We start from the raw sequence: 14,325 nt of genomic DNA on the forward strand, positions 1-14,325 counted from the left end.
AGCGTCCTCTGATGTTCCTCTGCTGTTAGACAAAGCCTCTTCTCATGACTGACCCACACTAAGTCTGAGCCAGAGGGATGAGGTTGATGATGAGGTTAGATGGAGCCTCAATGTGACAGAAGCCTGTTTGATCCTAATCCTCAATGTGGAGTGCAGCATAATCCTGTACACTCCAAAAAAAAAAACTAGTGAAAATGTGGTTTAGCGAAAGGGGAATGCTGCTCGAGAAATTAGTCACATAATTCATAAATCTATATCTGGTATGTGTATGAATGATCACTTCTGCCTCCCACACAGAAACAAGGTCAGGTCCTCTTTCACTTCTGCCTCCCATCTGGAAACTTGAGTTAGGATTAACACTTGATGGAGGAGGGGAGTTTACATTCCTGTGGCATTATTTCTTTGGAAGAAGAACATAAGTTACAGTTCAACTGAAACCTCATTTTGACGTTCATTGTTCACACATCTGTTTCTGTTCAGAAGGTTCAGGACTATGCCAAACTGAATGGGTGAAACGACCTAAACGTAAGTGTAGGCTCTTTGATTTATTATGGACTAATGATACTATACGTATTGATTGGACAACAAAAACACGATAAAGTAAAAAAAAAAAAATGTGCATGTGCATGTGCACCTTTTTTTTATGACCTATTGTGTTTTAACATGTGCATCAATTCAAATTTAAAAAAAATGTTGAGTTTCTGTGGCTTAATTCATGGCTGCAATTGAAATAAAATGTAAATAATAAAATATTTTAACTAAGCTACAGCAACACAAAACACTCTCACACTCCATAATTTCCACTTAATTATCTACATGGTCTTTTAATTATGTGATTCCTCACACAGTCTCCCCCTAATATTAAAATAATGGTTTGATAATTGTGGGGTAAATTGCAATGAAACACTGTGATGGCTCTGTAAATGTTATGACTTACAATGTCACAATTTCTCCTAAATACAGTGTCACCGTGTCATAAACACACAATATTATAATAATATAATAATAAACCAATAATCAATTTCAGAACAATCCTACACAAATATTATAAGCTTAATTAGGTCACTTTGAACTACTCATTACACTGCTTGTCCCATGAGTGGATGGCGCCCCCTAGTGGTTAAATTACTCAATGACAGGGTCCCTTGAAACTGATGTGACATTAATTAATGCCCCCAGTTCCATTTTGTTTTAAAACTGACTTTAAACATGCAATAACCATGTTGTTGTTGTGAATACCTGTCTACATAGTCTGCATTTCTGATACACCCTTGAGTAGTAACTGAGTTTATGGAAGTTTATTTGAACTTAATCAACTATAAGCCACTTTAATATATTTTATATGTTGACTGTATGTATGTGAGATTGTGTTAATGTTTTGTATCCACGTGTTATGTGTGTTACATGTGTGTTTCGTTGTGAAATGTATTCCCACACATGTCTACTATAATTAAACCACAGCATGTTGTTACTGTAAATTAGTCTGTTAGTTTCTCTGCAGTAGGAAGTACGCTATCCTGCTGCCTTCAGGTACTGCTGGATTTCAAACACACAATCGACGAATACGGAAGCTCTGATAGATTATGACTCAAAAAGCGGTGACTGAATTTATACACAAGCTATGATAATTAATTTATTGTTTAGATGAGAGATATAAAGAGCCAAATTATTGTAAAGAATGTGCTAAAATGTATTTGTTTTACTTTTTGGCTGCAGTGCTGGCTAGAAGTCGGAGCTTTATAAGAGCACTTGAACGCGTCCTGAGTTCAATGCTGGTCAGTCACTCCTCGGCTGTAAACAGACAGTGCGCTCAACTCCAGCTGGATCCGACCAGAACTCAGTCAAACTACCCCAAAAAAAAAACATGGTAAGACTGGAAATATTCCCCTTTATATGTATTAAAACAACATGATTTACTTCATGTGAAATCCATGCATTGCTTGTGTTTGTTTGAGCCTTTTAGCTCAACCCTCTGCAGGAACTACCTGAGTGACGCAAACACATTCTTTAGCAGAAACTCAAAGTGAAACACATGTTGTTGTTTCTTTATTTATTTAAACTAACCAGAACAAATGCTGTCTTTTTGTCCTATTCTATTCTGTTCTGTCTTAGTCTACTTTTTGCAAGTTCCGGTTTTATCGCTCATGCATTATAAATGTATCTAAATGTGACATATCCGCAAATGGTTTTGTCTGTTTTTCTTGTTTCTTTTGTCATATTTTACTATGTTTGTTTTTCAGCACTGAGTGAGTATCGACAGAGAAAAAGGAGGGAGCACGACCACTGTATCTCCTTCAAAGTCAGACAAGGTGGGGGAAAACTTTTTAAATCAGTAGAGGGCATTACATTACATTACATCACATCAGGGCATCTCTGATAGTTAATACTGTCATTAAAAGTGGGCAGATTCATTGATTAATGAGTTCCCAATGGTCAATATCGGTATCAATGCTTTGGAATTGAAGCATCCAATACCCAGTGGAGGAAATGAACTAAGTAAATTAACTAAATCACTGTACTTGAGCCCAATTTTGAGGTACTTTATATGAGCCTTTCCATTTTCCATTTAACTTTGCAGATTCAGATTATTAATAGAAATGATACATCAACAAATAAGTTGTGAAGTATCATTATTGACTCCTGGGCTTCAACATTAAACACATTTAATACTAGATTACTCTAAAATAGGCCATCCTGCAAAGAGTATTTTGACTTTGAGTACTTTAAGTGGATTTGATGCCATTACAATTGTACTTAAACTTTAGTTAAACATTGAATGCATGACACATAACTGAGTTTGCTACTTTTTGCTTAAGTACAGGATCTGATTACTTCTTCCACCTCTGCAAATGGTTTGGTGCCAATATAAGGATCAGAGATTAGGATCTGCAAACAGACTTTAGACCAACATGAGAAAGTAAAACTTTCAGGGCTAGCAAGTCTCTAGAGAGAGTAACGGAGGAAAGCAGAGCCCAAAACCATTATCTCCAAATATCTCATATTCTATTTTTATAAGTAATATTTAATCTCAACAATTGGTTCTAACAGAGTCAAACTACTGTTCTAGAAAACACTCCACCTCCTGTAAACTCATGCAAGTTAAATGCTTTCCTGACACGCTGTCCATGTAGGTCCTCTCCTGTGTCCACAATGACCGTCCTCGAGGACGGTGACATGAGCACCTTCGGCCCGGAGCTGCCGGCCATGTTCGACGGCGTGAAGCTGGCGGCGGTGGCGACTGTCCTCTACGTCATCGTCCGCTGTCTGAACCTGAAGAGCAGCACAGAGCCTCCAGAGCTGGTCTACCAGGACACGCCGCTCAGCCGCTACCTCTTCAAATCCTGCACGATGCTGACCAAAGAGTGAGTGTTAAATATTATATAGAGTCAGTTTTAGGGACTTGTCATGCACCTTGGACTGGAACATTGGATGACTGGTTTGGGTCTTGATCACCTCAGATTTGGGTGTGAGGTTCACTTTCACGTCACATTTGACCTTGACATTCGGATATTATCTTGGTGACATTGATGTGACCTTTAAATTTAAATGTAAACACAGAGGACCTGCGAATCGACTTGGATTCATTTCATTTTTATACTGTGCATAAAGGTGAAATACAAGTAAACAAGACAAATCCATTTCTGATATAAAAACAACAAACCTATTTTCTTTTAAAGTGAACACTTATTGAAAAGTATACAAAAGTTAACAAAAATATGAAGAATTATGTAAGTGAACTGGTGCCGTTATAGTCACTATATGAGCTGCCTTATTCCTGAAAACGGACCATTATTTTGAAAAACAGAGAGATTTAGTCAGCGAGAAAACTGTATGGTGGCTGTCAGGTGACATAAAAAGGCAAAATGCTCTCTCTAGAGCCAGTGTAGTGTTTCTGTAGAAACATGGAAAATGCAAGATGGCAGACTGCATGGAAGGGGACCCTCTCCCTATGTAGATATAAACTGCTCATTCTAAAGTAACCAAACCCAACAATTATTAGTTTCAGGTGATTAAACATGAATGAAAACGTTATAAATATTATATTCCATTTCTGCCAATAAATCCCCCTAAATCCTGCACACTGTTCCTTTTTAATACTTTCAGACAATTTCCCTTTTTTTAGGAACCTCCCTTTTCAAAAGAGACTATTTGACACTCGCTCAAATCAAACAAATGCTAATGTTGCCCTTTATGTCACTTGCGCATGGATGAGCCTAACATCGACTTGCTCGTACTAACATCCCGTAAACTCTCGATTATTAAAGACAGTACATCACTTTAAAGTTATGCTGAAGCTTGTTGGCTTGAGACCCACTTATTTCTGGGAATAAGGTTACAAGAGTTGCATGATATGATTTAATGAAAACGTCAACCACAAATAAGCAACCTTCTCTAGCTCTAGCTAATGACTGACGGCGCCTGTAGATTTGTTTGCCTCCTCCTTTAGCTGTGGTGGTATATATGTGTGATAGTCTTTGCTAAGACTGTGCTGAAATATCTTCAGTGTGTATGTTAACAGCTGTGATGTCTAACATGGAGCTCATGCGTCTCTTCAGATACATTCCTCCATTGTTGTGGGGTAAGAGTGGACATCTCCAGACGGCCCTGTACGGAAAGATGGGGCGTGTCAGCACTCCGACGCTCCACGGGGTCCGCATGTTCCTCCCCATGCAGGACGGGGCCACAGCGACCTTTGACCTCTTTGAAGCTCTCGGAGATCACAGCACAGGAGGTCAGCAATATTTTCTGCATGTTTAGGATCACACAACCACATATCTTCTGTCTTTTTAAAGCTTATTTTTACATGAATCTATCACTGATTATTGATTTGATTTTCATGTCGTTCCACCTGAGTTTTGTGTGCTTGTTTTTATCGCTAGTTAATCGTCCTGAACTAACTAGCAGCTCATCATAATACAGTATGCAAAAGCTGGAAGACCACTAATAAATCCCAAGAGCGGAAAAAAAAAGCCACGCATTACAGCAGCCGATTAAATCAGCACAAGCACACACATGGCGTCCACTTTTTACGCCCCCACATGACTCCACTTTGTATGTTTGTGTTCCCTCTTGTTTGTCTGTGTATGTCAGATGACGTAACCATGGTAATCTGCCCTGGGATCGGTAACCATAGCGAGAAAAACTACATCCGTACCTTTGTGGATCACTCCCAGCGGCAGGGTTACCGCTGCGCTGTCCTCAACCACCTGGGAGCCCTGCCCAACATGGAGCTCACCTCGCCCCGCATGTTCACCTATGGTAATGTGGGGGGGGGGGACATCACATGGTAGAATTGAAAGGAGAGGTTTGATAAAATGTTACAGTTAAAACCAAAATGGGGAAGATCACTTCGTTGCTTATCTGATGTTGCTTCACTAAAGTGAGGAGAACTAAAAATTAGGGGAAGCAAACAAAGCAAAGTAGATTTCAATCAGGTTTCAGTCAAAGTTGCAACATAGAAACAAAAACTGAATTCACAAACTTTTTTCCAATGTCATACTTTAAAGGCAGGGTTGGTAATCTTCTCTGAAAAACGCTTCGTATTTTTGTTTTCATTACATCCTGACAACAATCGATGAAATAACTGCTCTGGTAAAAAATAAAAAGGAAATAAATCTGATCTCTCTGGCTGTTTCAGGACTCTAATAAGCCTGTCCAATAACTTTATTTGTCCTGAATGTAATGGTACATGTGTGTATTTTGCTCAGACTTCCACAAGTTTCTAGTTTGACAGCTTTGAGTACATTCAGTATAATACTTTTGGGGGAGTGTCTTTGGAGGGAGGCCTTCAGGGACAGGCTGTCAGTGTTGCAGACGTGTTGACTTTTGGACTTAAGGCTTCTAGCTGCTTTCATTTGAAAAGAGTTCACTGGGAGTTTTTTTTAGTTGGATAATTTTTCTAATCTAGCATACTTTTCCTTTGCGTATTTATCACTACTACACAGATGTTAAAATGTCTCTCCTTCATTCAGGTTGTACCTGGGAGTATGCCGCCATGGTGGGCTACATCAAACGAGCTTTCCCTGAGACGCTGCTGGTGGTCGTGGGCTTCAGTCTGGGGGGAAACATCGCCTGTAAGTTCTTGGGTGAGAGCCCATCCAACCAGGACCGGGTGCTCTGCTGTGTCACCGTCTGTCAGGGTTACAGCGCTCTCAAGTAGGTGGACGGAAGGACAAACAAATGAACAGAACCAAGACTTTATATTAATAAAATGCATAAATTGGGATACTTGTTAGTTGCCCCTATGTCAAAACCTATGAATATACTTTATATGATAACACAAAAGTTGGTCATCTTGAAACTTTTTTTCAAAGCTGGTCAGGTGTTTTTCCTACCTTTAGAGTATGCACTAATTTATGCATTTGTGTTTGCAGAGTCCAGGAAACATTCCTTCAGTGGGATCAGTGCAGGAGACTCTACAACTTTATGCTGGCGGACAAAATGAAGAAGCTCATCCTGTCACACAGGTGGAGAAACACAACAACCGTTTCTGAAGTTACAGATGTGTTTAATCCTTTCTAGTTTATGACAGTCTCATTTTATCACACATGAGTTGTAGTAGATAAAGTTTGTATCTTGCTTTCTTTCAGATGTATTGAGTTCTTTCCATACATTAATTGTCTCAGTAGATTTCTGCAGCAACACAACAAGATAAACATCCATTGGAGGCAATACTTTCTTGACTGTCTGTCGGTCAAGTATAGAAAGAAATCTATCCTAGAAATTGATAATAAACTGAAAAAAATAGGCTTATAGTGTGAAATCCATCAGCCATGATTTGCTGAATTATAAAAGAATAAGTATCTGACATTGTTAGACAGAGATTTAGCTTCCTGTCCTTATTTGTCTAAATACTTTTATTGTATTGTTCAACAGGAGCAGTTTTCTCAGCCTGAACTCCAGCAACATTGGTGACGTGGACCTGAGCAGACTGTACGCAGCCACGTCTCTGATGCAGATCGACGACAGCATCATGAGGTGGGGGCGAGTTTGGGTGGATTTGATTGGCTGCTAATGGCCTCCATGAACGCTACAGCTCTGATATCTGTTACTGATGTTATCTTACCTGGTTTAAATAAAGGTTTAATTATAATAATTCAACACACGATTTTTTTCCTGCAGGAAATTTCACGGGCACAGCTCCTTGAAGGAGTACTACGAGAAGGAGAGCTGTGTGCAGTACATCCAAAAAGTGAGTGTGTAGAAGTTTGTACAGAAAGCTTGACGGGTTTACTTTGATATACTGCTGATATTAATACTAATACAGGAATAGTTTGACATTTTGTGATCTTCTGCTAATACTACTACTGCTGCTACATACAAAGTCCTTCAGAAACAAACTGTTGTTTCGTCTCCAGGTCACTGTGCCTCTCTTCCTGGTAAACTCCTCGGATGACCCACTCATTCATCAGTCTCTACTGGAAATACCACGCACACTCGCAGGTTTGTGTTCATTTTCTAACTATAATAATTATAAGTATTTGGGGTCTAATGCCATGGTGTCGTTAGCTTTACTATATTGCTTTGGTCATGGTGTAGAGTTCTTCAATTACAATATTTCATGTTTTTATCCAAATGGATGAAAAGTACATCTGACACTGAATATTTAAAAACATTATTCAGCTTATCTTTAATGCAAAGTCATTTTCATTGGCACATTAAAAATAAGCTATTTGATAGAAAGCCTTCACTAGAGTCTCATGAATAAGAGACAAAGGCTGTTAAAGGGATAGTTCGGATTTCTTGAAGTGGGGTTGTACGAGGTACTTATCTCTTAATCAGTGTATTAATTACAGTAGTTGACAGTCGACACATTCTTAGTTTGAAAAAAAAAAAAAAACAGTAGCCACTGCACTGAAAGAAAGCAATGTAGTGTTGTGGATGGGGGAAGCAGCAAAATGAATTTTAGCCACCTAAAAAACATCCCACCTCAAGAAATCCATATTTTCACAGCTTTACCTTGCCGTCAGACAGCTCTATCTGATGGGGAACTGAAGCCGTTGTATCCATCTGTGCTGCCACCAAAGCCACAAGACACTAACGTGGCAGAACCACTGCTCCACCGCTGTGTTTATCAGTTATATAGTTTGTATGACTGTGTGACTTTGTCTAGGACAAAGTCATAAAATAACCAAATGATTGAGGCAGCAGTAGACAAGCAACTCTTTTGTTCTGCGTAGTGAATTTTTTTTTTTTTTTTTGCAAAACAGTCTGGTGGCTTTGGTCGCAAGGATCTAAAACGTCCTCAGTTCCACCTCGGTAACATAGACTGTAAAGCTGTCTCAGAGCAAGGTAAACCAGCGGAAGTATTCTAAATATAGAGATCACTTCAACTTATGTTTATTTTTTTAAGGAGGGCCTTTGTATTAAGTGGCTAAACTACATTCTGCTGCTGCCCTTGCTCACAACAGTACATTTCTTTCTCTCCGTGCAGACATTCCTACCTGCTTCATGAGTGCAGACTGTAGGGATCGACTGTAGCAAATACACAGCTTATAAGTACCAAAAGTACCTCATATAACCCCACTAATGTATCCCTTTAAGTGTCTTTAAAAGCTGCCTTTAGTAGACCATTAAAAATGAAATAAGTAACTCATAAATGCAACATGTATAAAAACAATACTGTTCAAAAACAGCCAACTGGAAGTATGCAGTATGATCTCCTCTACAGACATGATTATACAGCAAAATGCGTAGGAGTTAACTGCACTGTTGCCATGACAGCTCATATTTGTTTTGGGTGTTTCCTAGAAAATGACTGACTACAACAGTCAAACATTGTCCTCACAGTTACTCAAACAGAGAGTCTAGAGTTTAGAGTAAATGCATCCGCTGTCCTCCCTCTCCTCTGGAGCAGACACCAGAGCCGGAGTCTTAAGTGTTGATAAAGTCTTGTTGCCGCTATCTGCTCAACAACACTGCCCGGCCTAGATAGTCTTGTTGAATTTTTCAGGGCCATGTGATACGACTAGGCTGTTGGATTATATATAGAGAGCAGTGTGTGTGTGTGTGTGTGTGTGTGTGGTGTGTGGTGTGTGGTGTGTGTAGCCTTGTCTTGCCTCGGTTGCTCACATGCACTGGCCCCTGTGTGTGTAAATCAGTGTGAGTAATGGCCTAATAAAAAAGTGAAATTCTAAAGTCTTTGACTTCAAGGGAATTAAAACACATGACATTAAGTTAGAACTGAGTTTTCATCTCCTGAATTTAATGATAAGAGTCTCATGTATATACCTCATGCACTCATGCACACAGGAAGGAAACCAACTAAAAATAACAAACGTTGCTACAGGATGTCATAGCTTTTGAAAATTTGCCCTTTTTATAGAATAGATTTTGAAAATTCGGTGACAATATTCCGCCTAAACCCCTAGCTGAACATGAGCGTTGTTTATGTTTGTTTAGAAGAGTTGAGGAAGGAGGGAGTGTGCAGGTGGTGTAGAGTAACAGAAAGGGAAAGGTGGGCCGTATAGTGTATGTATATGTGTGTTAAGAGAAGGGACGTCTTGGCCTCACAGGAGAGCTGAATTATTAACCTTCTCAAAGACAAGATCAGGATGCCTTTAATTACTAAATGGCTGGAGGTGCTTGACCAGAAAATAACCAAAATGTGACATAATGAAGTGCAAAAAAAAGCTAAAATAGTGTCAGCCAAAATATCCTTTTACCTCCCTCTTAATAGAGTTCATAATCTTGTGCAAGGTGGACATTAATTGCCACTGTTAGGTTCTATAAAATCAGGGGGTTTATCCTTAACAAAATGTGTTTATTGTCACTGTTAATTAATGAATTAAAGTTCCTTCAGTTCTGAGCCAGTGTCCTTCAGGAGTCATATTGTACAGTTTGGTGAATATGATTTGTTGGCTTGGAGGCTGATGGGTCTAGTTGGTGAATTTATACAAATTAACGAATATCATGTTTGGCTCTGATGATTGGTTTATGTCTTCAGTAGTTTAAGTAGAGTGCTGCAGGGATGACGTATTTTTTCAGGCCAACCCAAAAAGTTAGCATCACACTGGTTCCCTCCAACAAAAAGCCAATGAGATTTTTCCATTCGATTATGGATTATTGTAGACTATAAACTCTGGCGAAGATAATCTTTACAATTGAACACTACTTTTATTATTTTTGAAGAGTGAATGTAATTGGCAGAAGAGGAAAGCTAAAGCTAAAGGCTATTAACAAACTACACCACGGTCGCATGAACGCAAGTATACACAAGGATGCAGACTACTCTGCGTGATGATGTTTTGTAGTCTCATTTAGCCGTTTGTTAGCAACCGTTGGAAGACACTTAAAAGCTTCAAAATTCACAAGATGGTATATTGTAGAACAAAACCTTACAATATCTTAAGCTTGAGTTAACCACAGACTTTATTTCAGAGTTCTAACAAAAAGAAAATTCTAAACTTTTACTTAATTGACTTCGAGACGAGGAAACAGGAAGTGCAAAAATGCTAACTCTTGTCTTGGTTTTGGGACTCATTTCTGCAGCACTCAAGTACACAGAAAACCCAAACAAGCCCCTACTTTTTAATGCTGTCAAAGTAACTTCTACTGTGTTTCAACAGCTGTTTGTACTTTGATTGTAAATACTGCTAAGGTTATCTTACCTCTCCTTCTATTTGTAGAAAAGATGCCCAACGTGATGTTCGTCCTGACCCAACACGGAGGTCACCTGGGCTTCTTTGAGGGAGCCATGCTGATCCCTCAGCCCCTCACCTGGATGGACAAGGTCATAGTTCAGTACACCAACGCCATCTGCCACTGGGAGAAGAACCGGCCACCCTGTCAGAGAGCAGCGACCGGGACACGAACTGCTGCCTGAAGAGAACTGGGGTAACAATCAACGGGGAACAAAACGGACATAGAAGTCCGGAGACTAAACAATAGACCAAAACATCCTCCTCTGTATTTGGTACATTTCACTACTAGTGGCCTTAAAGTTCAGTAAGGGCTTCTGGGAAATGTAGGAAGTCTCTACAATGGATTAGAAAAGGGCTAAATTGAAGTGGACGTGCTAATTTATGTGTTGAAACTCGTGTGAGATACCTGAAAATGTAACATGACCCCATGTTGAATTGGTCCTTCCTCTTGTTCCCAGTTAACCTCCAGTGTAACACGAGTTCACCCTCTGCTGTTTTTTTGGCAGCTGCTGCTTCTTGAACCTGGAAAGCAGGGTGATATAATTAGTAGGGGGATGGGGTGGGGGTCGTAAGGTCATCAGAGGATGAATGTGACCTTTGACCTGCATGTAGAAAGAAGAAAAAAGTGTCTTTCTACATTAATACTACTGAAAAATGTTTGAGATAATCAAATATTCATAAGTCAGCTTATATACAAATAACAGAACTAGAATAACTTAGTCGTTAATGAAAACTGGAAATTTACCTAAGTGTGAAGGACAAAGACTGAAGCCTAAAACCTTTAACCATAATATACTTTAAAATACACCTGAAGACCCATCAGTTATATTTTGAAGCATATTATTATCTATTTAAAAAGACTTTCATGATTCAATACCAGATGTTAAGTGCCTTAATATAAATGTAAATCTATAACGCATTTGGCTTCTCCTGAATCATTGAGCTACCTCTAATAAGAAGCAGGATGACGTGATTTATGGTTTACTGTTTACTGTTACTGATTTCCAGCTGTTGCTCAACATCTAGGTCTGCCGTGTTCAGTGGAAATATTTTTTGATTAACATTGATATAATATGATCTTGTATGTTTCCATTAAGAGAAGTTTGTTGTTTTGTTGCAGGAGGAATGTGTTAAAAACACCCAGTTCGATTTATTTATATATATCATTCTATTTAGATAGATTTATATATATTGATGCATAATTTTGCTCATTTGACTCCAGATTTTCTTTTTGCATTTCCATTGTGAACAGTGGACCATTAGCATTTATTGTTGCTGCTGACCTTCTCAAAAAGTCCACGTTCAGGACGGAGCTGGGTCAGACTGTGTTTACAACAAAAAGGAGAGAAGAGAGATAAAGTGGGACACAAACTGTAAGCGTACTAGATAAGAAATTCCCATTGTGGTCTCTCAATTTACGCACTTACCAAGCAAATGGACCAAAGCACTCTTCACTTTTCAATATAAAGTATCTCAACTTCGTACTTTTTTTAATGATTTTGCAGCATTTTCAGCATCTCAAACACAATGGAAGTCTCACATTAGACTTGTATTAACTTTGAACAAGGGCTAATTGATACGTTTCATAAGTTGTTTTTTGTGGGGGGGCTTGTTTTAAGCTGCTTATTGCTACGTACCGGAGTTTGTCACGTAAAAACAAACAAAAAAATAAATAGAGTGAAGAGAGGAGAAAAGACAGAAGGCTCATGAAAACTTACCTCTGTTTATGTCTAATGGTTGGGTATATTTTTCTGAAAAATGTACTGATAAAGGTCTCAAACGTTGACAAAATAAGAGGTGGATTTTATGTGAAGAAATCGTTTGTATTCTGCGGTTAATTCTGGGCCTGTGGGCTGAATGTTTGATACATGAGTCACAGTTTCCTGTGAGTAACATCCTGTCTCCTGTAAGTAAATGCAGGACATCCCCTCCCACCGAGTTCATGCAAGTCTTATTAACCAACATATCATCAATAAGATTTAATGCAACTTTAATTCTCTTTCCTTTTTAAAGCTGAATATAACCTGAAAGCGCCACTGTTGTGTGCGATATGTCCTGACTGAAACGGACTGTTTTATTTGCACTTTACTGTCTTTAGACTTTTTCTTTATCTGCTTTTGGGTGTAACTTTTGTAATCTAATCTTAATGGGTTTTGTTCTGATATGGTGCACATTCATGACTAGTTAGTCATATTTGAACTCACCCATGAATAAATATTTTTCACAAATATTTTTGTTGTCTCTTTATTGTAAACCTCTCTAGGTTTTTTCGTTTTCTAGCCATAACGTCACACAGTCCGCCACTTTGGTCCAGACTGAAATATCTCAACAACTTTAGATGGATTATGATGGATTTGTGTACAGACATTAATGGTCTACAGTCAATGACTTCCACTAACTTCTGAGTTCCTATAACTTTTCCTCTAGAGCCACCATCTGGTCAGAATTAAAACATTTCTAAAAATGATGTTGACCGAAAAGCTGCAAAACCAAAGACATTCCTGCTACCTTCAGCTTTAGTTTAAAAAAAATCACCTTTTCAGTTCATTCATTTGGGCACTCCAAATACCCAAATGTATGTGCACAAGCACTGAAAAAGTGCCACAAACTGGAAAATAAGGCAGCTCAGTCGGTTATTTGTGGGCTTCCTCAGAAAACAAGTGATTTAAAAGCCAATCAGATTTTTCTCCCCGTCTTATGTCACATAAAGGCTCGTTAGAATAAAACGACTCCCTCCCCAATGGAGTATCGCACCCTATGGCTTGAGAACTACCTTTGCAAAGGTGCACCATATTTTTCTTGCAAGCAAATCAGAGCAGCTGGCACTTTTTCGACTTGAGGACTTAAAGAGACAGGAACTAAAACAGAGCGTTTCAGACAGAAGGACAATGAAAGTATATTCAGAGAGAGAGTATGAGAAAAATAATGGGTTTTTTTAACAATAAAGCATGTCAACATGTTCTGGTAGAAACCCTAAATTCAAGTTTTAACCGTTAAAATTAGCACTTGTCCCCTTTAAGTTAAGTACTTATTAGAAAATATTAGCATGCTATCACACTAAACTAAGATGGTGCATGCTGACGCATTTGGCTCAAAGCACCACCTGAGTTCAGTCTCACAGAGCCGCTAACATTGTTATTGAGGGTTAATCTTGTTTAGATTTGCAAATTCATGCAAAAGACTACAACATATATTTATATACAGTTTATTGTACATTTATTGACATTCTTATTGGTGCACCAGGTAGCACAACGGGTGAAACATCATAATATTCAAATTGAAGAGCAATCTAAAAAAACACACGAGTGCCAAAGGAGTGGCAAACCGGTGGTGGTCTCTGTAAAGACCAGAGAGTGTGGAACTGTGGGGGGAAAGTTGGATCAGCCGGATGGCCTGGACCAGCCCAGTGGGGGTGTTCAGACAGGCACTTGTTGGAATATCAGCCTTGTGCTTCAAGGAGAGACGGAGGGACCAGAAAACAGAAAGCTGGGACCTGCCAGTGTTGAAACAAGCTGTGGGGGGTGAACTACAGTCCAGACAAAGCACAAACTGAACAGGTGGGAGACAGGAAATGTCAAAGCCAGGCGGTCAGCACTCTCATTTGACTTAACATGGGTCAGCCTGTTTGTTCTGACTGAATGTTTTCTCAATTTACCCATCATAAAAATGACATTAAAGGACT

General features: G+C 39.0%; 1 protein-coding gene across 1 annotated transcript; it reads left to right on the forward strand.

Moving 5' to 3' along the window:
- Nucleotides 1-448: 448 nt before the first annotated feature.
- On the forward strand, nucleotides 449-12,860 carry abhd2b (abhydrolase domain containing 2, acylglycerol lipase b). Its single transcript, XM_054619972.1, has 12 exons — nucleotides 449-525; nucleotides 1,717-1,867; nucleotides 2,241-2,309; nucleotides 3,132-3,362; nucleotides 4,557-4,732; nucleotides 5,092-5,259; nucleotides 5,973-6,156; nucleotides 6,375-6,467; nucleotides 6,877-6,978; nucleotides 7,123-7,192; nucleotides 7,359-7,443; nucleotides 10,629-12,860. Exons 4-12 carry the CDS (start codon nucleotides 3,151-3,153, stop codon nucleotides 10,823-10,825), a joined length of 1,287 nt encoding a protein of 428 aa, XP_054475947.1. The 5' UTR covers nucleotides 449-525; nucleotides 1,717-1,867; nucleotides 2,241-2,309; nucleotides 3,132-3,150; the 3' UTR covers nucleotides 10,826-12,860.
- The last annotated feature ends 1,465 nt before the right edge of the window (nucleotides 12,861-14,325 follow it).

The sequence above is a fragment of the Anoplopoma fimbria genome, chromosome 19 (genome assembly GCF_027596085.1).
Source record: "Anoplopoma fimbria isolate UVic2021 breed Golden Eagle Sablefish chromosome 19, Afim_UVic_2022, whole genome shotgun sequence".
Classification (NCBI taxonomy): Eukaryota; Metazoa; Chordata; class Actinopteri; order Perciformes; family Anoplopomatidae; genus Anoplopoma; species Anoplopoma fimbria.

Excerpts from the sequence above, each read along its gene's own strand:
- abhd2b (XM_054619972.1), top strand. The coding sequence starts at position 3,151 with ATGACCGTCCTCGAGGACGGTGACATGAGCACCTTCGGCCCGGAGCTG. Across the intron at positions 6,157-6,374 it reads CAGGGTTACAGCGCTCTCAA|AGTCCAGGAAACATTCCTTC; the intron begins GTAGGTGGACGG and ends TTGTGTTTGCAG. Across the intron at positions 6,979-7,122 it reads ATCGACGACAGCATCATGAG|GAAATTTCACGGGCACAGCT; the intron begins GTGGGGGCGAGT and ends TTTTTCCTGCAG.